Source organism: Agelaius tricolor, unplaced genomic scaffold (assembly GCF_023055355.1).
Source record: "Agelaius tricolor isolate 1412-34295 unplaced genomic scaffold, bAgeTri1.0.p SCAF_17, whole genome shotgun sequence".
Classification (NCBI taxonomy): domain Eukaryota; kingdom Metazoa; phylum Chordata; class Aves; order Passeriformes; family Icteridae; genus Agelaius; species Agelaius tricolor.
This window is the reverse complement of record NW_027269277.1, coordinates 11,329,604-11,354,105: the sequence shown is the minus strand read 5'-3', so window position 1 is coordinate 11,354,105 and position 24,502 is coordinate 11,329,604. Positions and strand designations below refer to the sequence as shown.

At 41.9% G+C, this 24,502-nt stretch overlaps 1 protein-coding gene across 1 annotated transcript; it reads right to left on the bottom strand.

Moving 5' to 3' along the window:
* Positions 1 to 1,900: 1,900 nt before the first annotated feature.
* Positions 1,901 to 22,705, bottom strand: VSIG1 (V-set and immunoglobulin domain containing 1). The gene is made up of 8 exons (XM_071442932.1): positions 22,657 to 22,705; positions 19,123 to 19,283; positions 13,085 to 13,192; positions 6,897 to 7,095; positions 5,273 to 5,428; positions 4,501 to 4,620; positions 3,640 to 3,766; positions 1,901 to 2,231 (listed from the first exon to the last, which is right to left on the bottom strand). Exons 1-8 carry the CDS (start codon positions 22,703 to 22,705, stop codon positions 2,048 to 2,050), a joined length of 1,104 nt encoding a protein of 367 aa, XP_071299033.1. The 3' UTR covers positions 1,901 to 2,047.
* Positions 22,706 to 24,502: the final 1,797 nt, after the last annotated feature.

The window sequence follows — 24,502 nt, the reverse complement described above, 5'->3', positions numbered from 1 at the left end:
AATGTCATCATCCTGCAGGTTTGCACAAATTGGCTGTCAATATCAGATATTTTCAGTAAGCTGCTTAACCTGGATGGCAGGATGTGAGGGAGGAATTTGGCCTGGCACAGAGTCAATAAGAGCTGCCTGGTTAAGGAGATTTCTGTATAGATTCCAATTTGAGATTTACCCTGGATATTCTGGGGAGAGAGGAGTCTGAGGATCCACTGCTACAACATGGCAGTATTGGTATTAGCAAGGGTGTGACCCTCACAGACTGGCACAAACAGTTTTTGGCTAAAATAGTGTTAGAAGAATACCATTAATACTATTTTAGTCTGGAATGAAGCTAACACTTTGATGGGACGCACCTATCAAAGAAAAATATTTGGAAGTCAGAAAACTGAGGAAAGAGCAATGAATACAATTATGCTTGAAGATCCAAAATAAATATTAACCAGGATCTCATGTCTTACATCCTTAAATATTGCCACATATTTTTTTTCCTTATATATATATATATATATTTTTATAACTCACTATTTTGAAAAATGTACTTAGAGCTGTAGGAACTGAAGCTGAAACTTTTAGCCCAGAAATCTTAAATGTTGCATACAACTAATGTTTATAGTCTAGGAACAGTCACCAAAGGATTGATGAATATTAGATCCTTTGAAAACTTAAGTGCCAAAAAGCTCGAGATCTCTGAGCCAGATATGCTTTGCTGCAGTGCATGAGACTGAAACCAGTGTCTGCCTGTATCAGCAAGGCTGTGGGTCTGCCTTTGCCTGAGCCCCATGGTCCTTGAGCTTTTCTGGAAGTATTATCTTTGCCTTTATGAAAAACAGTTTGTGTAACCTTAGGAATGAGGCCCAGGGAGAAGGATTGTCTAGTGACCCAGGTGTGTGTGTTTCAATTCCCTTTTCTTCTTCCAAGAGGGCACTCGTGGCTCAACTGCCGGCTCTCCATGTCATTGCTGGTGTGCTGTGCACCACTTACCCCCTCTTGATGCTTTCATCTACAGAAGATAGATTGTTACACTGGGAAAAGAGACCAGAAGAAAAGTAGCCTGAGTTTGTTGCTTAGTGGGTAGGACTAGCCTGGAAAGAGATTTAAATCATCTCAGACAGAGGAAGCAATCAAAACTCATGTGCTGTATGGAAGGCAGTATCACTCCTAAGTTTTGAAAGTAGCTTTATCTGTGTGTCATGAGGAATGTGCTGCTGTGCATGCCTATTGGAACAAGCCTTGCAAAGGATTTAGATCTCCAGCTCCTGTTGTGTACAACAGTCGTTTCTGTCTGAACTGGGTACCCAAATGCCAGTTCCATTAAACTGAAAGCCAGAATTGCTGAAACAGACAACTCTGGAACACTGGCACCCTTGGGAGCTTTAAGCCAAGGAGGTCACTGTTAACAGAATGTTTTCCATGTCAGGCAGCAACAGGGTAAAATTTTCCAGGATTCTTTTTTTTTTTAATTTTTTTTTTTAGCTTAGGTGGAATTCAGACACACAAGATTTCCTTGATTCAGTTCTTAACATCTGTTAAGATATTAACAGGTGTTTCAGCATTCTGATGACAATAATGTAACCTGTTTTTACTTCTGATGTGCAAAATCAGTTCCTTGAAACACTGCAATGTACTGGCCATGATTACTTGGTGCACATGAAGGAGGTTGGCTAACACTGTTTCTGGACAAGGCTGCTGTGGTTCTGAACTCTGTGCACACACAGCAGTACTGGTAGTTGACTGGAAAGCTCTTACTTTGACAAATGCTTCAGCCCATTTCCTAATTAGTTTTGCAAAATAGGTTGATATAGATGATAGTCTTTTTATACTTAATTTTTTGTACTGTATAACTAGATAATAAAAGAATTTTGGTTCACTTTAAAGGCCAAATCTTCTGCTATTGATGAAGTGCCTGTGTAACAGACCCTTTTTGATCCACCCCAGTGGGTCACAATACAAATGCCTTGAATACAAGTTTTAGTCATGCTTCTATGTTAATTCAATGGCAATAATTTTTGTACAAGGGGTCCAAAGGTGACAAAGAAAATTATTATAAACTCTAGGCTGTTTCTTCTTTTTCTGCTTCTTGCTTCTCGCCATTTTCAGGTGTTGCAGGAGCTGCTGTTTCATCAACACTGGGGTATTCATTTGTTGCATTGCTTGATGGAACTGTGGTCACAGGAATGTTTTCTTCATTGGGTACCTGAACATAGTCTGCATTGGATTCTTTCTGAACCATTTCTCTGCAGAAAGACAGGATTAGGATTGTGATCTCACATGCTGAAATCCCCTGTACACTAGAGTCTTTCAAAATAATGAATCTTTGTATTTGCTATCTGAACAGTGACTCTGATGTTATGATGACTGTTTCAAGATTGTGTGAAGAGTTTAAAACACCACTGGTGCTGAGACAGAAAGACTGACAGCATATTAGCTAGAAAGACATCTGCATTGCTGGTTTAAGTGATCCCATTAGAATAAAATAGATTTTAGTATGTTCAAATGTTATGCCAGGGAAGTGGAAAGGGAAACTGAGTGCTAGAGCATCTGAGGAGTGATAGCAAAACTTGCTGCTCCATGTGAGCTTTCTGGGAAATTCCATGTACATCTGGGGTCCCATTGAAGGGCATGAAAAATAGAGTTCAGTCAGAAAAGAATTATGAAAAGACTGAAATCTGGAAAGGTCAAATAAAATACATTTAGTGTTTTAGAAAATATGGAAATCTAGAAAAATATTTCTAGTAACAGGTATTAATCCTTTTATCTTATCAAAACAATAATAAACCAACTCCCAATACTGAAGCACTTTCACATGGTAAAAAATATCAGATGCTAGTGGATTAATTCAATGCAGTAAGATTTATTAGGATCCAAGTACAAAACTAGGTGTTAATGCTACATCAATTGAAAGCAGAAATCAGGTGCATGCGTGACTGATCACTGGTCTGGGCTAGCAGAATTCTGTATTAGGAAGTCTTAAACCTGTGCTACAGGCAAGTCACAGTTTTTCTCTGGCCTCAACTCTATGTAGTTATTTAGAATTTTACATCAATGGGCTGAATACAGTCTATATAGCGCATGAGATTATCCCTATTCAGAAGATTTGGCAATTTAGGGGGAAAATGAGCAACCAAAGCATGGAGAAGAAAACATCTCCAGGGCAGGATCAAAATGGACATTCTGGGTTCCATTCTGTTGTCTAAACCTTGTGTTTCCTGCAATCTGAAATGCCTGGGAGTATCCCAAGTGTGTGTCCTGTAATTTCAGATAGCACTGCCCTGAGCCCTCTGTGTTTAAATATCAGTAAATTTCCTGAGGTGACCCTTAGCTGCTCTTTCTTTTTTTACTTCCTCCACCTGCTTTTATCAGACCCCATTAACTTTAACTCTAAAGAGCTGCTTTTATAACTTGCCACTTTAGTTTGTGTTGTTTAAAAACATTTACTTCACTGTTTCAGATGCTGCTAAGTGGAAGCTGCCTGTTAAAATAGGGAAGAGGGCAATGGCACCTTCTGTTATAAAAGCAACAGGTAAAAAGTCCTCCAAAAGCAGATGTTCACTCTGGAAGTTTTCTCAAAACTTGTATTGTTCATTTTACTTTAGTGCTTTACAGAAATACTTGTCTTAAAATGAAATAAACAGAAATTCTTACTGCATCTCATTATTTGATGGCTTCCTATTTTTTGCCTTCTTGGTTAAGACCCAGACAATAATGCAGATTATAGCAGCTGCCAAAATTGCTCCAATCAGTGCTCCAGCAACAATACCACCATCTGAATCTGCAAATGAAAGAAAAAGATTACTTGACTTTTAAAGAAGTAGTAGTATAGCAAAATCCCATGGAAATCTAGTGCAGGAGCCTTTAGCAGAATGAAGGGATTGGATTCAAAGAACTCTTTGCAGGAGGGTGGCCAAAGATGCTCCAGGAAATTGAGAGCTCTGTGCTTGGGTGGTCTTTGCTGCCTCCTCTCTCACTGGGTGGCTCCCTCTCCCAACAAACTCCCTGTTTGTGCCTGGCTAAAGGAATCATTGGGCTGTAATACTGACAGTAGGTAAAAGCCTTTGCTTTTCAATCATTGCAAACGCATCCTGAAATCCAGGCTGCCTTTAGCTCTGCCTTTCAGCTAGTGGTCACATCTCCAGTGCCCCAGTCCTTGTACTGCCACATTTCACTGATGGTTGCAATTTCTGGGGTGGGGAGACCTCAGTGGGACTGTTGGCTGGAAGAAACTGCTCAAAACTCCTTGTCTGTCTATTCTCAGTAAAGATTCTGCAGTCAGACCCAGGTCCAGCTCCTGCTCCTTGCAGGAAATTAAGGTAAGGATGTTAAATCAGTTTTCTAGGTCGTCGTAAAACCTGGGCAGGCCTGGATGAAATCTCCAGAGCTCTCCAATTCCTGTTCTGTTCTTACTTGGAAAAAAACAATCTAAGCTTCAAAGTTGTTAAAGAATTTTCCTGCAAGCTGTGCATGTCCTCCATCAAAGGTGTGATTGCTTTGGTGTGTTTTACTCACGTTTTGCTGTGAGGTCCAGCTCACAGGTGCTGTTCCCCAGCAGGTTGCTGGCTATGCACCGATAGTAGCCAGTTTCAAAGGTGGTGAGGTTGCCAATGTAAAGGATGCCAGAGTTTGGATCTGTGACAAGTGGGGAGCAGGTACACGTTATTGTTTTTATTCTGTAGAGGCAAACAGTTCTCTGAAGTGGGTAACTCAGAGCTATTCAGGTATTAGAAAAAGGGTTCAGCAATTATTGATTTATTTGTGTGGTTTTTTATATTCTTTAAAATAAAATATTTACCTTCTTTGAAAATTGCTCCAGTGGATTATTTGGGGGTGTATTAGAAGCCCCTACTCTGCCAACCAGTCTGGCTGATGTTTTACCCACACTGATACTGTGGCTGTCTGTGTAACTCCACAAATGAAAATGTAACAGGTCCAGAAAATTTCTGGGAGGGAAGAATGTGCTAGTACTTGAATAACAAATTGATTCAACTTAAATTCACTCAAAATTTCAAGGGAAGAGAGATGTAAAGACATACATATTTCTCTCATTTTAACAATTTAAAGGCATGGACAGGACTTCAACATTTTTATATACATTAAATAGAAAAGGCATCCTGTGGTTTTGACAGCTGTCAGTCGATTTGAATAAGTAAAAATATGATCCTGTGACATTGACTATTGGAAGAGGAGGATTAATTTTAATTAGCCTATGTGATACACAGCATTTGGAATGCTGGAATTTCAGATCCTGAACATGGTATGTTAGTCTCCTGTGGTTACATACCAAGCTGTTCTGTCACAGGCTTGAGGGTGTTCTCATCAACTTTGTACCAGCGGTAGGTGGGGCGAGGCAAGCCCTGTTCACAGTTGCATAGGAGGTAGATCAGATGGCCTTTTTCAGGGGTTCCTTCTACTTTGCAGAAAGGTTTTGATGGTTTGACTGTAAAATAAGAACAGACACATCTGGAGTGCGCACCTGGGCTGCAAACATCCACCTCAAGTTCTGGTACCAAGCTGCTGTGAGCAAAGAGCTGAACCCCATCTACAGGTTTCCATCCAAGAGCAGAGTCTCATTCATGGAACTGATCAAAGCCTCTCCCATTAAAAAAAAGGAGCAATATGAAATATATGTACATGGCCTAGGATACAGTTTTATTGTCTTTCATTTGCATATTAACTGTTAGGGAGGTGTTGAAACTACAACTATCAATTATTTTCACTCACTACTACTCACTATTCACCATACACCATTCTGCCACATAGCAACATCATTTTACTTAGAGACATGGCAGGAGCTTTTCCACAGAGAGGGAGAAGATCAAGGCCCAGTTCTTTCAGAATATTAACAGTTGTGAAGGAAATAAATCACCTATAGTTCTGTTAAAAATGTATCCACTTTTATATAATGTCCTCACTTTGCACTAAAGGGAAGATTCTGTCTTCACTTACACCATTGTTTTTAATTTCCTACCTCCAGAAATGCTTTTGTGGTTCTTTAGAGCGCTATCAAGGGAAATCACCAGCAAACGTAGCCCAAACCAACAACTTTTGTTGGTTTTCATGTAAAAAGTGCAATCTTTTATTCAACTGCTCCAAGATTTACTATTTGTTTGGGGAATTTTAGACAGTAGTCTAAACTCTTTGGTTTTTCAGGAAATCAGTTTACATGTATCTTTTGCTTATGCCTGGAAGATAGGCAAGTGATGCCAAGTTTATCTGCTTTTCATCCTTTCTGCTCTGCCTGTTCATGGTTGAATTATTGCTTTCTTTCACACAAAACAAACTTTGTACTACTTTCATCCATTAAATAGGAAGTTTCTAGGGGTTTTGGGAATTGATGAGTGAGTCAGAACTCTTGGGCTGTGCTGCTGCCTCTCCCTACATTTATGCAAGGCACCATGATCAACATTAGGTACAACTAGCAAAGTTTTGGACTGTGCTGGGGCTGCATGTAGTGGTTTCAGTGAGAAGTTGTCACTCCCAGCTAAAATAGTGTTTTATTTTAACCAAAACTAGTATCCCTTTGATTTCCAGTATGAAAAATGGAGTGAAGCTGGGTAATTCTGGCCACCCTCTTACCTGCTTACAGAAGGGAACTTTTTGAGAGCACAAAGTGGCTCTGAAGGGCAGTGGTGGGAGAGTGAGGTTTGCCTGCAGCTGAGGCAGAGGCAGCTGTGGAGTGGGAGCAGGTCAGCAGTGGCTGGAAGCTAGAGGGCAGCCAGGCTCTGCCTGCCTGCAGAGCCCTGGGAGCGCTGCAGCAGTGACTCAGGGAGCTCCCTCTGCATCATGGGCCTTGTTTACCACAGCCTGTCATTCCCTCTGGCCCCACGCATTTTGAGCTGTGAATTCAGTGTTTCATAATCTGGGATGAAAAAGACAATACAGCAATAGAGAGGGGAGGCACTTACCCAGCACATTGACAATCACAGATTTTTGACTCTGGCCAGCATCACCCTGAGGGCTGAAAACTTCACAGGTGTAGGAACCAGTGTCTGAGGGCTGCATGTTGGTGATTGTTATTGATGCATTCCCTGGACTTGTTGAAGCTGTTATTCTGTTCTTAAATGCTCCATAGGAGTAAGATTGGCCTCCTGAATAATAATAGATCTGTGATAAAGAAACAATTGTTAGTTTAATAACAAAAGATCTTCTTGCTGCTTTGTTTGGTACTCAGAATATATTTGATTTCTGATTAAAGCCAAGCAATGTCACCCCTTTTCTTGCCTCCTCCCCCAAGAAAGCAGAAATGAAGACATAGTACATTTGAATACATAATTCTAAAGGTTCTTAAAAAACAAGCTTTTCAGAAATGGTATTTTTAATTGTGTAATTGATAGTAGCTAAATCTTTGTGCATACTCCAAGCACAGACTGATGCAATTGCAAAAACAAAAGCGAGACCGTTGAACATCAAATGAGAATGTTGTGAAAAATGCTTAGTCATGCACAGTGAATAATGGTATTAAGTGAAGCACTGATAATTTGTGATAGCATTAATAAGAGGCAGAGTAGAAGATTATGACAAAGATGGACCTGTCATTGGAAAAAGTGGGTGGCTGCAGAGCTTTCCAGATATAGAATCTGGAAAGGATTCTGTAAAATTCCACAAACAGAGGACTGAAATGAATTCACAAGACAAAGGTCTAAGCAAACAGGGCACCTGATCTGTTGGCAGTAAATTTGAAAGCCATGAGGATGCAGTACAAGAACAGAGCAGAGTCATCACACATGCAATTAGAGCAGCCATGCTGTTCTTGTTTGTGTCATCAGCTTTGGAGGCAGTGTCATGGATTATCTTGGCTTTTTGAATTTATATCAGGGAGGAAATAAAGAATACCTGCTGGCCTCAGTGGTTGGGGGGTTCCTATTTGGGATCAAGAAGTTCCCCTTTTACTAAATAGTAAAAAAATGGTTTGCCAAATGATAGGCATAGTAAGGATAAATGTTTCTAAGCAATGCAGCATTTCCTCCCAAACAAAAGTTGCTGATTTAACATTGACTGATTTCACTGACTTCAGTGGCATTAACTGCTCTTAGCAGCATTGTGGAGTAGAAGTGGCCTCATAAGCCCAAACTTGTTGGCTGCTGATGGAAAGGAGAGGTAGAATCGTGTTCACTGCAGAGCCTGGATGGCAGTCTGAGCTTTGGCCTGAGTCTGTTTAGGAACTGCAGTATCTCAGCTGCTCTGGGTAAGTACAGCAGTTCTCAAGGAGTACCTGCCCTCTGCCCAATCTAACTCTGCTCTGAAACCAAGACCTGAAAGAACAAAGATGTGGAAAACTACAATTCATTAATTGTTGTTTTTCTGAGGTGTTCATGATAGTGTTGTATGACAGTGACAGTATTTGGGTAGGCAGTGTGTTCCCCCAGCATCTACAGACACTCACTAGCCAAAGTGAACAGTTCAAGCACACTCAGTCATTTCTCTGAACTTGTGAGAGGTGTCCATATAGAATGATAGGTTGTGACCCAAATAGATCTAACACTGTTCCTACTGGCAGTATTCCAGAATCACCAGTGAAATTGGAGTAACAGTGTGTTTTTAAATGGAAATAGTGGGAAAATGCTTGTAGGAAAACGACTCCTCTTCACAGGCCATTCTCACTTGACTAGTATCAAAATCTCCTTTTGGTCAAAGTTCCCTGCCTTTTAGGGATACTGCAGATCCCTGGTGAGAAGTACAATTTGCTTTACTTTGCAGATCAACTGATTGCATTTTGAATTAAGAATATTAATTCTTAATTCTGTTTATCCTCCCTGATATGGTGTTGACTGAAGTCTTTAAGAAATGTTATCTAAAAGCCTTTATTAGCTTAAAGCAAGGTACACTCCAAAACTGTCAGAGCACAGCTGGTTTATGCAAAGATCTGGCTTTGGAATGAAGGTCAGAATCAGCTTGCACAGCACCAGCAGCTCCAGGACTGCAGCTTGGCCCTCTCTCAAGAGCAGTTTTGCATACTCCTCAGCCAGACTTTATCTTTCCCTGCCCCAGGATTACAAACACCAGGTACAATTGAGGCAGGGCTCTGAACACCAAAGCATTCCCAAGGTGTGGAACACTGCTGGCACAGTGGGGAAGTGTAAGAGGGCCAGGGTCAGCTTGATGACAGACCTGGTTAGAAAGTGCTGAAGCTGGATACTCCTCCCAGTTTCCATTGAGTACATGCAACACTATCAGTTTTAAAACTGATTTTGTGCTTTGCAAATGTCTAGAGATGGAACTCTATTGCCAAACCAGAGTCTGGATGGACACACTGTATTCTCTGGGGAAGGAGAGTGTTCAATGTACGGAGTTTGGTTTAAACAAATCACTCATCAAAAAAGTTGTGTACCTGGAATCACAAAAACACACTCCCCCCATGTGTCTCATTCTACATTTATCTGAGTGTGAGCAATAGCAGAGTATTATTTATCACTGTTTCTTGCAAGGGTCTGAAGTTACAAGAACTGTGACTTCTAACTTCAGCTCTTCTGAGGCTGATGTCCTGCATAGCTCTCAACTCATAGCTCTCAACTCATAGCTCTCAACAGTGATGGGCTGGATTTCCATCTCCTCTCCAACTGCACTCTTGGAGCAGGGCAGTGAAAGGGGTTCCATCAGCTCCTTACACTAATGTGACATAAAGCTCTACAATGATTTAAATGAAGTAATGTGTGTCTTGCTGCAGCATGAAAGAAGTGTCAGGCCCATCATACCCTATTAAAGGCTTGGTTGTTGGAAAAAGGGGCTAAATTCTGCTCAATCTACCTCAGAGTGATTTGGGATTATGTGAGAGTAAGGAGTAGCAGAAGGGGTCCACAGAATGCTCATTTAGATACAGCCCTTCTTCCTGGGAATAAGACTGGCACTGCAAGTTGTAAATGCAGGCAGGGCATGTCAGTAAACCCTGCAGAGGAGCAAATGCTCCTTGGTGGATTTGAGCTGGAGTCAGGGTGAATTACATGCTCAAGTCCTCATACAATGCACTGAAAAATTAATCCTGTGTTCTCTCTTTCTGAGTCAATGAATGCAGAGAAAATATTTTGAGTGTGCTGTTCAATCTGAGGCAGGTGTCAACACAGCAGAGATTATTGCTTCTCTTCATAGATTCAAACAGAATTTCTTACTGGGTCACTTTTTGTCAGCCATGAACATAAAGGCAGTGGAACATTCTCAGGCAATGTGTTCAGTTCCTCTGCAGGCTCCTGCCTGTTCTCTGTTCTCTCCTGTTCCATGCTTATCTCCCTGGCTCTGGAGTTCATTGCCTGAAGGAAGGTGGTAAACACCAAAAAGGCTGAATAATGTTCTGATTAATTGCTGAGTGTATCTCTTGTCCCAGAGGTATGATTGGACTGTGTACACAGGAAATTTCATTTAAGAGGAATATGTTTCAGTTAATTGGCTGTGAATTCATAGTCCATTTTAAGCAATACACTCAAAATGGATATTTTAAACCCTGGTTCAAATTGGTTTTATGCTGTCCTTGAAAAGCTGGTTTGTGGCTTTCAGAAAACGGAAATGAAAATATTTGCAAAAGTGTTTCTGTGTCTATTCAAAAGTAAAAAAATTGTTTTCTGTTGAAGATATGGAAAACTTTCTGGTTTTGGTCAACTGCCAGCCAATGTTTTCTTCTACAGACACACATCACTGACTTTTCTTTCCATATTACCTAAAATGTGTGTATATGGGAAAACTGTATATTTAGTCAATGGTAATCTTGTGTGATAAATATATATCAAGTACACCATCTTGAATGCAAAAAAAAAAAAAAAATCTGCTGTGCTTCCCTTCAAACAAGCTTTTCATGTCCTCTAGCAAATCATGAGCAGCTGTAGTGAAGTTGATGATTTACCAGAGCAGAAACAATATTGAGCATGCATTAGTGGCCGTTGCTTCTCCTTACCAGCCAGTTTGTTCAGGCAAGTTATTATTATAATGGTGCCTTTTCACATCTCCTGGAAGCAGCTGCCTGGGTGACTAATCAAACAACTGACAGAAGAAGGAGTGGAGATTATCACTTCTAAAACTGTTGTCCCTAATAACTTCACAATCTGAGACACTTGTTCCTGCTGAACAGCAAAGTTGCCCAGAAGACATCTGTGACCTTAGAAAGGGCTGCAGTTTAGTTGGTTGTTCAACCTGTGGCCAGGCAGTGCCCAGAGCTGCTGTCCCAGCCATCCCAACCAGAGCTGTGGTTACCCTTCATGTCCACAGGCAGTTTCTCCCAGTGATGGTGTAGAATATATTTATTTGCCTGCAGAGGAAACTGTCAGCAGAGTTGAGGCTGAGCTGAGGACTTTGAAAAGCTGCCAGATGTTCAGCAGAGTGTGAGGAACCCACCTACAGGTTTTTGTCATACAACTTCTGTAGAAAGATCTTCCTTAGGGTGTGAAGGGGGTGTGTGAAGAAGCAGGCAGGAAATTAGACGAAACATTCCTCCCTCTGCTTCTCTTCTTCTTTTGGCAGGACAAATAGATACTAGAATTTGTGTAAATATGTGTCTTTCAGATGGCTTTGGATGGACTCCTTCATAATTTCCAGGTCAATATTCCTCCCATCCCCATCTCCTGGAGTCACTGCATCACAATGCTCTACGTGCCCAGTACTTATGGATATCAGAGTTGTGAGATGCACTTGAAGGGCATTCCAAAGTGTCCTGCTAATCTCCACAGAACCCTGACTTCCTGACTGGAGGACAGTTTCAGGACATGACCTCTTTTCCAGTACCTGTCTTTCCTCCCCCAGCCTCTTCTCCCTTTGCAGCACATGTAAAGCTCTAGGATCCTGTTGGATGATGTTTTCCTGGTGGATTCTGTGTGTGACTCAGTCTTTGCCTGGAGAGCTGGAAAGCTCCAGCATCCAGAGGGCCCTGTCATTGGGTTGTTTGTAATTTTCTGTTTGACACTTTCTCGAGCTACTAGAAAATGGAGGACATTAACAACTTTACTGGTTTGAGATCATGATCTTGTTTTGAATTCTGAGGACAGACAGAATTTATAAAATAACAGCAAGGGGAAAAAATGCTCATCACTTCCTTAAGCATCTTACCATCTAATGAGAGAACAAATGCCACACAGTCAGAGTGTCAACGAAGGCCCAAAGCTCAGGTTCTGAGCTCAGCGAGCTAAGAAAGCAAATGTTCACACATGTGTTGGTTTTTTTGACACGTCACATGACTGAATTTGGGCCCAAATCCCTTCTTTCATCCACAGCTTCTTTTCACACATTTTTGTCAAAATTCTGATCTGCCAGAAGGTAGTAGGGATACTACAGGGATATCCCTTACTGGGCTTTTTGCGCAGGGAATTGAAGGTATTAATAATGACAAGAGGTGTCTTGTCACAATAGTGCATTGGTAGAAGAAGAAAGGGAGGGAATCCTTTAGAGGATTAATCATTCAGCAGCTTTAACTGATGCAAATATGTTGAAGGAGCAGCTCTTTCATGTTCTCACAGTATCATTCTTGTGGCCGAACTATTGGTGAATAATTCCCATCAAGAACAAATGTGTTTTCTCAGTGCATTTGGTGCAACTGCTCTTCAGCAGTTATTATTAGATGTCAGTTTACATTAGGCTGTACCCTGTACCTCATGGTGAGATGGGAGCCCTGCTGCAGTCAGAGAGTTTGGAATGGATTAGGGCTGCAACACTGAGCTGACAGCTGAGAGGAAGCTGGTTCAGCTCAGTGTCCTTGGTATCCACCACATCTCAAAATCCTTTTATATTCTAGAAAGGAGATCCAGTATGACTTTTTTTTTCTATGTAAGTATGTAGCCCCAAGTTTGGGCTGTCCAGTCTTGCTCACATTCAGCCCAGAGGCTCCTTGTGGGTGCACACACCCTTCAGATACCCTTTGGGTAGAATATTCCTGAAGGTGCCAGTTCAGCCACCTAGAAGAGGTGGGGAAGAAAAACCCAAACACAACAGCTACATCCAAAATAATTTTGACAGAGAAAAATGCAATAAAAAATAGGGTGAGTTAAAAATTCTGGATCATGCATCCAATTCAACTTATTTCAGTCATGGACAGCTTTTGAGATTTCAATACAGAATATGAATACAGGTTTCACAGTAGCACAAATCTTCCCCCTTAAGATTATGGGGATTGTTTTCTTACCTTGTATCTCCAGCTACATCTTCCCCGTGCATCTGTCACATACACCGTCTTTTGACAAAGACTGACTGACTTTTCATCCATACTCAGAATACCATGGCATGGGGAATGCTGCATTTGAGTAAAAATGTGCTGATCTGAGAGTTAAATGAGACTTTAAATGTTGCCCCAAAATCAAAGAGCCATTTCTCACACAGCTCCCCACCTACCATCCGTGCTGATCACAAGGGCAGGTGCCTCGTGTTCAGTGCTTTGTGCAGAAAGTACCTCAGGCCTTGTCAACCACAAGGTGAAACAAGCTTATTCCTAAAGTCTACCTAAAATTAGGCACACTAAGATTAAAGTCTAATGTTTGCTCCAAACACCCCAGTTACAACCTGATTATTTTCTTCTTGCCTGCACTTCCCTTTGTGATGGCCACAGGCAGTGCCCCATGGTCCCAGTGACACCCAGAGTCACTCCAATGGCAGTGACACCACACCAGCAGCTCCATCCCTCTGCTCTGCAGGTGCTGCCTCTGCTCCCTGTGGAGCTGTTCCTTACAGTGCCTGCTCAGGCGTCCAAGTGCTGATAAAACTCAGTTCTAAAAAATCAGCTCTAGGCAGAAAGAAATGCTTATGGGTGAGAGAGGCCCTTTCTTTCCAGGAGGTGTTCCTGTACTGCCTCAGGAGGTGTTTCCCACAGGCTCATCTTTCCCATGGGCTGGGAAGGACTGCTCTGCTCCCAGGCTGGTGTCCCCTGCAGCACTGGCAGCTCTGCAGAACAGCATCTCAGGAGTCTTGTGGCTCAGAGTGTGTGAAGGTGTCCCCTGAACTGTTCAGACTCCAGGGAGGGGAATTTGTTCTTTCAGAAGCTTTGATGGAAACCCCCCCACACAGGCTGGCTGGCCTCTGGCTCTCACCTGGGCTAGCCCAGTGGCCAGGGCTGTGCCTTGCTTTGTGCTGGGCTGCTGAGTTGTGCTGCTGTTGGGACTACTGATAATCTGAATTTGGGGTGTCAAGGTGGAAGCAGCTGACACATCTGTGCTCAGGTCACTCTTGTCTCTTTCCTCCTTTGGACTTTCCCTCCTTGTCCCCTGTTGCTGACCAATGTGCCACAAGTTTGCTTTTTATTTTGGAGAAGATTTTCAAAAGAAGTCTATCAATAATTCTGTTTTGCCTAAAAGTAACAGCATCCATGACCTTTACTCATATAGTGAATTTAAAATTTCAATCAAGAATCCTGCCCTGGGCACGTCTTGGGTGGCCAGGCAGTGTCCCTGATCATTTCAGTGACTTTAGCTGTGGGTGGCCTGGGCTGAGGCTCAAGGTGTGGCCCAGGCTGGGTTCAGGAGTTGGATTTAGCTTTACAAGGCTGCAGCCTCGCCTGTGAAGTGTCAACAGAGGCTCCAGCTTGCAAACATTTGCTTAGGTGCTTTACACTGGGGCCAGCCAGGTGACTCAGAGCATGAAATGAAGCACAGATGTAGCTCTTAGCAGGAGCTGGGACTTTGCCTTATGAACCAGGCCAGGCTGTGATGGACCCTGGGTGAGCAGAGTGGTGTTAGCCTCAGTTTGTTGAGATAAAATAGAGATCACTCAGTGCTGGAAAGTTCTCAAGATCCTTGGCTGGGAGTTTTTATTTAAAACTTAAATTCAGGATTAAAGGGCATGTTGCTAAGGGCTAAATGGCAAAAATAAAAAGTTAAAAATATGTATGGCATCCTATTTTCCATGATTTTGTACTTACATTATTAAGTTCAAGTGAGGGAAATTACTTCTACTAGAGAAACATCTCAGGAAAAGAGCAGAGTTAGGCTCAATTAGGAAAAAACCCGTTTATATTTACCCACTAAAGCTGTGCTGTCTTCAAAAGAGTGCTGTGAACACCTGGCTCTGTTTGCTTGCCCCCTTTGCACTGTGCTGCCCGTGAGCAGCCTGGCTGTGGTGGCTCCTCCTTGCCCCTGGTGTAACTGCCATGGCTGGAGCTGTGACACCTGTGGCAGCCCTGGGGAGGGGGACAGGGCAGGACAGGGCAGGGAAACACCACAACAAGGGAAATATCACAGCAAGCAGGGCAGGAAACACCACAACAAGCAGCAAAAGACAAAACCAGCCTCACCAAGGCTGTGCTGGGAGGCAGATCTGCCTCAGTAGCAGGGCTGCAAAGTAAAGAAAAGCGCAGCCTGCCCTTGTAGCAAGGTAAAAGCTGCTGCTGAGTACTTAGGGACATTAAATTAATGCTGGCACTAGTCCTGCTCCTGGCATTGCTGATTTCACTGCAGGACTGTACCTGAGCTTATGGATCTCAAAACACTGTAAAATCTGGACTGTAAGTGGCAGTGTAAAGTAAAGGGGTACCTATGGCCTCTGCTCTTTATATGATATGTCCTAAAACCTAGTAATTTAACCCTCCCATTCATTAATGCTTAAAGCCAAAAGGTCCTTAGTGGTATAAATTTCCTTGATTACATAAAACGTTTATAAATGTATATAATGTTTATAGCTTGCTCTGTTACTTGTTGCCATTGTAGAGAGAAAGGGCCATGTTCTCAGTTGTTTAAATAAACAGTATTTATTAGAATCAATAATTTTTTCCACATGTATTTGTTATAGAGAATATCTCTTCTGCTTAATCTTATTATTTTCAGTACAGTGCCTGTGTGAATAACATGGTCATCAAGACATCTAGCATTCAGTAAATTAAAATTTTAAAATTTAGTAGGTGGGAGAAGATGTATTTTCTGTAATTTTTTACAGAAATTGTAAGTCTCCTGTCTTCAAAATATTAGGCAGAATTTTCCAAGAGTCAAAAATTAAATTTGAAAATTTTATTCAATTGGTTGGTGAAAAAAAATGGCAAACTTTGAGTAGAGCCAGAATTTTCACAAATTTTTCAGGGCAAATGTATGCTATTTACAAGGAAGTATTTGGTACTTTGTTATGGATCGGTTAGAAGAATCTAAATATCTCATAAAATTAAATAATTTTATTCCAGTTAAAATTCAAGCTATTGTTCTGGTATTCAGTAAGATATGGTGCCAGTCTTTCCAATATAGTTGTGTTTAGCATTTTACCAGCATATTAAATATATTTTTGCATTGCATATTAGTATTGTTTAACCTAAACAATGAAAGCCAAAGCTGGCAACCTCTTCCATTTTCATGCATATGTTTCCTACTTGGAACAAAATGTGAAACTTAATTCAGCAATGTGCCAATCCACCAGGGCAGAGCCAGGTTTGTAGAGAGATTAATTTTTTGTTTAAACTTGTGAGAAGAAAACATGCAGGCTTTCATGCTCCCAGTCCTTTCTTAAATTCAGCCTGAAATAGAAATACCAGCCTCATTCAGAGGGAGGGTGAAAATCCAACTTTATGTTCAGCTGTGTCGTGTGATTTCTTAAACCATATTTTCCACAAGCAGTCACAAGCCTTTCTTCCCAGTGTTTGCATTAGCACCATTAATTTTATAGTGAATAGGTTGAAAATGGTGAGGAATTGCCAGGTGGTGGTGAAAGGACACAGGGTCAAGTAATCCAAGAGTGAAGGGGTTGCTGAAAGCGTTTTAAACAGAGCAGTGGCCCAGTCCTGCACCCTCCAGGGCCAGCAGCAGGATGCAGGGAGCAAAGGGAGGGAGCCCTCTGAGCCTCCCTGCCAGCCCAGGATTGTGCCTCGGTGCTCAAGGAGAGGGGGATTAGCACTAACCCAGGGCCTTTCCACACTGAACTGACTTTATGGAATGAAAATGCAAATCACCCCTCACAAGCACAGCCACTGCAAATGTGTGACTTTGCCGTGAAATGACTTTCAGATGGGGGAATCCTGCTGCAATTTTCCCAGCAATGCTTCCCATGGACCTTATAGGCACAGCTTTCCCACAGTGAGGGCTGCAGAAGCCAGGAGGGAGCACTGGGGGGGCTGATCCATGAGGTTTCCCTGACATCTGGTAGTCTTGCATTGGTTAGTTATTGTTGAGTGTATTCTGAACCACCCACAGTATTTTATGATTGTAATTTTCAAGGGGTATTTTTCTCATCATTAGCCCCAGTTTACAAATGGTTTTCCCCTCCTGGATCTCTTGAAAGTGTGTGATTCTCCCTCTAAAATTCTTATAACTGCAATCTGCTTATTTCTCTTGATTGTGACCAGAAAAAAATATGGCATTTAGTGTGCTGCAATATGGAAAATTTGATGCAAGTAGAACAGAAAGACTCTAACCAAATCTGGATGAGATGAGCTTGATTATATGTCAGTGCTGTACTTCCCACCCGAACAAGCAATTATAATTTAAGATGTAACATACTGGATCAAAATTATAATATATTGTACTATAAACAACTTAGGAAACCTGTAGCTACCACCCTTTCAGGACTAATTCTTCATTTAATAAAACAATTTTAACTTGAGGAAAGCAAACAATGAGTAACAACTACTCAGCTACACAATCAGGCAAGGTGTGCCTACATGAGTGTGTTATTCAGCTAGAGTCAGAATTTGGGATGGGCCCAGTTTGTACTTAGCACTGATACAGGCTTTATCTGTGGCTGTGATATATGCAGGTGAGTGAGCAGCTCTGTCTTGGGTTAAATTGCCATTTCTTACATTTTGGCTATTGCTGTTTAATGCCAAATACATTACAACCTGCACATTCTGCAAATTACAGGCTAATTCTGCTGTAATTGACAAACCAAATGGAAGGTACAGCTGTATCAGCAATGGCAAGCCTCCTACTGAAATATTATTAGGAAATAATAATGAACAGGACAAAAATATCCTGAGTGTGGACTGTGACACTCCTCTGAGTCAAATCTCTCTACATCAACTCTCAGCTGTAACACCAGGCAGGAGAATTGAACTTTCAGAATTTCAGGAAAAAAAAAATGTTGGCAACAGAATAAAAATAATGGGAAATGATTGTTCCACAAGCACAAGCCAGGGCATGGAAAAGGAATCCCAGTAATTTCAAGGATTCAGCAACACTTCTAATCAGGATTTCTTCTTCTAAAGGAATGTGTTGCTGACTGCTCAGCACCTGTCAGGATTGAGCTGATGGGAGCTCATACCCTGTGTCTTATGCTGGGAATGAAATTCATGGGTTCATTTCCCCACCAAAACATAAGATTAACATACAGTTCTTGAGGTTTGGGCAGTAGTGTGAGTACATACAGACAGATTTACACCCCATCCCTGACCCCTTCCAGGCAGACCAGGCTGCTCTGCAAGCTCCTTACAGCCACACGAGAGGCTCAGGCTTAGACCAAGTCACTGCTGGTATTGGTGTCCTTCCCAGTCCCCTCCATGCTGACCCTCCAGCCTACTCCACTGTCTCATTATCCCCCAGAGTGTGATATTGTTTGGCTCTGCAGCCTTTTGGGGTCTCAGGAAGGGCAGGGACCATTTGCCCTTGACCTGTAATTGTTCTGTTTCCACAGTGACAGCCGTGGGATGCTGGGAAATACCAATGCAAGTTTGCTGTGGCAAATTTCCTGCTATGACAACTCTCTGCAGAGTGCTGCCAACACTTGCTGCTCACTTTGTGCTCACAGCCCACCACCATGCACAGCTCCTCTCACTGAGCTGCCAAAAGGCAACTGCAGGGCCTGATCAAGGAGCTCTCATTTGACCCCTAAATGGGGAACAACACATTGTCATAGGCAAGGGCGTCTCACCAGGAAAGCAGCTTTCACAATGGCAGGAAATATCTGCCAGACAAGAGAAAAGGGAGCTGGTTCAGGAGCTGCAGCCCTTGTGTGATTTTTGGACACCTGGTCTTTGCTTCACACTTCCTGTGTGACTCGGAGCAAGTTGTTTGAGTACCTGAGTCGCTTTTGTACTTTCTCATCAGTTTGTGATGGCAGTCAGGCATGTCAGTGGGAGCTAGGAGCCTAGATAGTTCATCTGCCCCTACATTTCACTGCACCCCAGTCCTTAATCTCTAGGGTAGGAACCCCAACATTACCTGGTCTGTAGTAAGGATAACCCCATCAAACATAACAAGACCCTTTAAGGACTTAAGGATATCTCAAATATCATTTCATAGTACTAATAAACAAATGTCTTACTGTATGCAGCTGGCTCTCTTTGGCACTGTAAAAACTCCACTGAATGAAGAAATTTCCCAGGGTTCCAGAACTGGTGTATGTGCAGACGAGGGTTGCATTTCCACCTGCAGTGACATTCACTGTCTTCTCAGGGACTGTCACCACGACCCCTCTGGTGTGGCCTGTGGGCAGGGAGAGTGGAGAGATCAGCTGGGGCTGCCATGCAGGAATTATCACTCTCTGTGTTATTGAACAAACTCTAGGATGGATCTGGCTGTTCTCCTTTTCAGGACAGCTTCCCTTGTGCTTTGTGTGGAAATTTCAAAGATAACAAGCTGGGACTGGGTAAAAGGTAGCAAGCAAATGAATCCCCCAGAATACTTGTGCCCTTACAACAAATAATATTCTTAAAAAGCAGAGTTCCTAAACCCATACTTGTTCTCATTGGCTGATAGTCATCTTCTCACTAAGAGTCTGTGGTTAAACTGAAGGTTTCTTCTGCACTCACAGTGCTCTTCTGTGCTTGCACTCTCATTTACAGCTGTGTCTACCCCTCTCACACACCTTTCCTGTCCTTTGCACTCTCATTCACACTTGTGTCTACCCCTCTCTTACCCCTTTCTTGCCCTTTTTGGGTTTTTTGCAGTTATTTCATTAGATATCTGGTCTCCTTCACTGTGGACCATCATCACCTCCAGTATTCTCACTTCATACACCCTTTATGTTCTGACTGGGACTCAGTGGCACTGTTGGATCCCTCAGGCTGGAGTCCAGCAGCTTTTCTCTGCTTTTCTTTTCTAATTGCTTTGTTTTTGTTTAGGTTTCTAAGTGTTTACCTCCAGAGGCTGTTTTTTTTCCCAATGCTATTACATTGGAAAATCAAACTAAACTTTTTGGAAGTGCTTTTACTGTGTGGGCTGTAGGGAGGTCTTTGATAACTCAATCACCCCTTTCTGCTGAGCTCAGAGCAGAAGGGGAGCAAACACAACTTGTGAGCCCTTCCCCACAGTGCTCTGATCAGCCTTGACTACACAATCACAGCAATGAAAGGAATCAAGCACCACCTCACAGCATTCATCTGGTTCTATCCTCTGTGAATTACGAGCCATGATGACACATGACAGCAAAGAGAGAGCTGTCAGAAAAATAAGCCTGAATTTCAGGTTATTGAGTCCAGTTTGAAAGCTAATGTCTATAGATTCAGACTGAGAATGTTTTTCTTTTCAGTGGGATGGAAAACATTAAACACTTTTGAGCTTTCTATGCAAAACAGGCAAGGTGAGAATTTAATGTTATAATAATTTTCATGTGGGATTATTGCATATATTAATGATTGAGAAAAAGATGTAAAATATTTTTCTCAATGCAGGATCTGTGCATCTTATGTTGGGGTGCTGCTTTGGAGAGTTTAAGCAGAATCTGCAGTAATACTAAAGAGTATTTTGCTGAAATTAACAGCCCTGTCTGAGAAAACATTGTTTATAAAAAGAAACAATCTATTTTGTCATTGCAATATTTAATAGTTAAAAATGACAAAATAGATTGTTTCTTTTTATAAACAGTCTATTTTATCGTTTTTAACTATTAAATATTGCAAATTCATGAGTTAATACAGTGTGCAAACCTATCTAAACTGTTTTCCTTTTTTGATGGCTTCAATAGCAAAAGCTCACTGCAAGGAAGAAAGGAATAATATACTTTCTGTGTTGATGGTAGCTAGGATGAAAATTAATGGGTTTAAACTACAACAAGATTTATATTATATGTGAAGACATATAATGTAGTGTCACAGGAATGGCTGGAGCCTGACCTAAATGTGTCAAAGCTGCCTTGGGGAAAGGGGATCCCAGGACTGGCTGCCAGTTCTGCTTGTCATGTGAGTTCACAGCAGCTTAATCCTTACTGAGATCTAATAGAAAAGCTGTGCCATCTTATTTTAGGTATCTCAGTTCACTGTTCTCAGCTTTAAGAATTACTGTTGGCCAGAGGATGATTGTTTCCTGCCACAGATTACATGTATTTATTTTCTGCTCTTTGCAGGATTAAAGGTACTGTCTTTCAACACAGTGTTATTCTGCTGAAAACATCCCTTTTCCAGTCATCTGCTCCACATATTTACTTTATTATTCTCTGGTTTTAGAGTCAGGAGTGCCACAGAGTCTGATTGTTAAAAGATTTTCCAGAAGAAATTAATTTTAGCAAAAATTATTCCACAAAGCATTCTAGTTTCCATAAAACTATATTTTGAAGAAATACATTTAATTGAAATAATCTTCCCTCAAGTAAAAAGGCTGTTTAAACCAATGCTAATTGAAACATGGATCTTCAGACTTACAGCAGAGTGAGACAGAGCCTGATTCCTCACCATGAATGTTAATGGCACTTTCACTCTTGGCTTCCAACCCCAAATCCTATTTCCTACATACAGGCCTTTGGTTTAAATTTTAAAAAGTGTACAAATAAGAAATAACTCAGTGAAAACAGCTTGTGTGAACAGGACCATAACTTGTTAAAAATGGCTGATCTGTGTCTTTACTCATCAATATTATAGTGAGACTGTTTCCTTCCCACAGAGAAGGTCACAGTTAATTAGGAATCTCCCACTTTCACTGAAGTCCTTTGCAGTTTTTAACACTCATGAAATAAATCCAAGTTTGCTGATCTTTTCTGAGCCACAACAGGAACCCCCAGTCAGTAGTGCCCACCAATATGGGCACATGGCTAATCTTAAATCCAGAACTTTCAAATTAGAGGACATTGCTTTGAAAATTATATATGGTGCCAATTCAGAACTGCTTTTCATATCTAAGGTAAAAATCTGTTGGGTTTATATGTGTGTGAGAGTTAGAACACTGAAACTCCATGAGTAGCTACTTAAATATTTCTATGGCACCCAAATCAGATAATTCCATCTGGAAAAGAAGATGTGGAAACTGACTTTCATTTACTGTAGTGGATACAGGGGCTGTTTATCTCCATGGAGCATTAAAATGACTGCTTCTGTATATATTAGATGTAAAGCTTAGCACAATGAAATGCCCTTGAAACATGAATAATACATAGTTTTTACTGTACCATAAAATTCCTGGATTTCACAAAATATTATGTCCTCATTTAATTAAAAGATTCTTTGCATGCCTAAAGTTAAGCATCCCCCCCCCCCCCCCCAAAATTTTTTGGTGGTTGAGGAACTGAGGCATCAATTTCCAGCCCTATCATCAAGGGGAGACAAAAGCCAAATATGGAAAAACCTGACCTTGAAACACATGAAAGACCTAAACTCTCCACACAAGAGCTCTTTGCCACTTCCTGGCATCAGAGCAAAGCATTAATCCACCAAAGCCAAAATTCTGTTCTTGAGCAAAAAGCTCTCAGCAGGCAGGGTCAGTTTGTGGCTTTCCAGAGCATGGTCTGGCAGTATAGCCATGATTTTTACTCCACCCTGAAATAATTCATCTCTCAAGTTCTCCCAGTTTGCTGGTCAGGCTCACCTGCTCTCTCACCCCCACAGGCTCCTTTGTTCCAGCACTATCTCAATCAGTTTGTTATTCTTACCTGCAAGGATGGCTAGAATTGGGAATATCTTCAGCACTGCTGCACACATCTTCTTGATGCTGGGAGAGAAAAGAGACCAGATGCTGCTACTGGCTTTGGCTGAAACTGAACTGGTTTATTTTTGAGGTTGGTTTTTTGTTTTCCTTATCAGCTGTGTCTCAACACATCAGTGAGCTGTTTCATTCTCCTTTATCACATGTGTGCCTTTCTCCAACTAGTGGTGTGACTGTTCACTTGAAACCATTCTGTGGGGTTTGAGCAACCTAGGGTTTTGTTAATAATAAACCTTTGAATCAGAGAAGCCCAAATTCTCCCACTTTTGCCAGGCCCTGCAGTATTTGCCTACTTAAGTAACTTTCACTGAGTACAAGAAAAGTATTTGTGGAGCTATTTGGCAGTGATTACTAGTGTTGGGGTCAGGCCTAATATGAATAATCTTTATTTCCTGTTAATTCTGTCATTTCCTTTTTTAAATGAGCATGTGTAGATAATACATTGTCAGTACATTTTCAGCTTAAAGCATGTATCTTATACATTTGTTCAGCTTCCTGCAGGAGCCAGATTTGCTTTTTGTGCTCCATGGTGTCTGACTGAGGCTGATTCAGAGCCCTGAGCTGGCTCTGTACACAGCCCTGGGCAGTGAGTGCCTGAGGACAGAGCAGAGGGCAGCATTGCCTTGTGCATGTGTGCCTGCACTGGGGCCAAGCCAGGGAACATGGCCAGGGACTCTTCCTGTGCTTGTGCAAAACATGGCACTAATTCATGCCTGAGGATCCCATGGGAAACCCTTTTGGAAGGTGGGGTTCAGCATCTGGCCATGTGAGGTTGGAGGGGAAAGATCTAACCAGGCTCTCCCTCATCTCTCATGTGATGTGGTGGCAGGTTCTTCAGCAGGGAAGTCAGGCTGCTGGTTGCACCAGTTACTGTTGGGATCAGGTTTATGGACTCTTTTATTCTGCCAGATATTTCTGTGTGTGGCAGATGCCTGAATAATCTCTGGGCAGATGGCAGGGTTTGGTGATATTTTTATATGAGCCATCTCCAAAAGTTTTGGAGATGTCTTCTCCTTGGTTCTGGCTGTCAGCACTTCACAGAGTCCCACAGAGTGGGCAGGGCCTGTCTTTAAACTATAGGGTGGGCAAGTCATGCAACTGTTCAATGCCTTGTCCAAGAATCACAGGGGACCCAGAGTCCCAAAAGGAATATGAACATTGAAAGACTGAAGTTCAAATTCAGATTTCTTCCAAAAGTTGAAAAGCATTTAGATTCACCTTCACTGAGGAAGTGTGGAGGGATCACAAGCACTCATGGAAGTTTCACTGCCTTTCCCCAAAGCCTAAAATGGGAGCTGCTGCTGATTTCCAGTCATTTCACATGGATGAGTGCAAATGATCTGAACATGAGATACAGACACATTTCAGTGACTGCCTGTGGCAGCTCCATAGTGCCCAGGAGCCTGACTGGTAGCTCACAGAGCCCTGATCCTTTGCATCAGACAGCAATTTTCAAGAAGATGCAAAAAACCACTGCCACCCTGCTGAGTGAGCCAGCACCTGCAGGCTCCTGTATCTTTAGCACAGTACCAGTGTGTCCTCTAATTCCCTCTCATCTATCAACACCAAAGTCCTTTCCCTGGCATTTAAAGCTCCCTCAGCTAATATGTATTTTTGCTTTGTTACATTCACTTTTTGCCAATTAAAAAAATGACAGAACTACATTCCTGGAGGGTGAAATGCTCAGTTTGACCAGAGAACAGGAGCCAAGAACACAAATTCTGTATCAGCATGTGGCCCTTTAATCTTGGGATGAAGGGCTGGGATTACCAGTTACAGAATGGGTAGAGCTC

Excerpts from the sequence above, each read along its gene's own strand:
- VSIG1 (XM_071442932.1), bottom strand. The coding sequence starts at position 22,705 with ATGTGTGCAGCAGTGCTGAAGATATTCCCAATTCTAGCCATCCTTGCA. Across the intron at positions 13,193-19,122 it reads AAGAGAGCCAGCTGCATACA|CATTCCCCATGCCATGGTAT; the intron begins GTAAGACATTTG and ends ACTCAAATGCAG. Across the intron at positions 5,429-6,896 it reads TGTGATTGTCAATGTGCTGG|TCAAACCATCAAAACCTTTC; the intron begins GTAAGTGCCTCC and ends CTTATTTTACAG.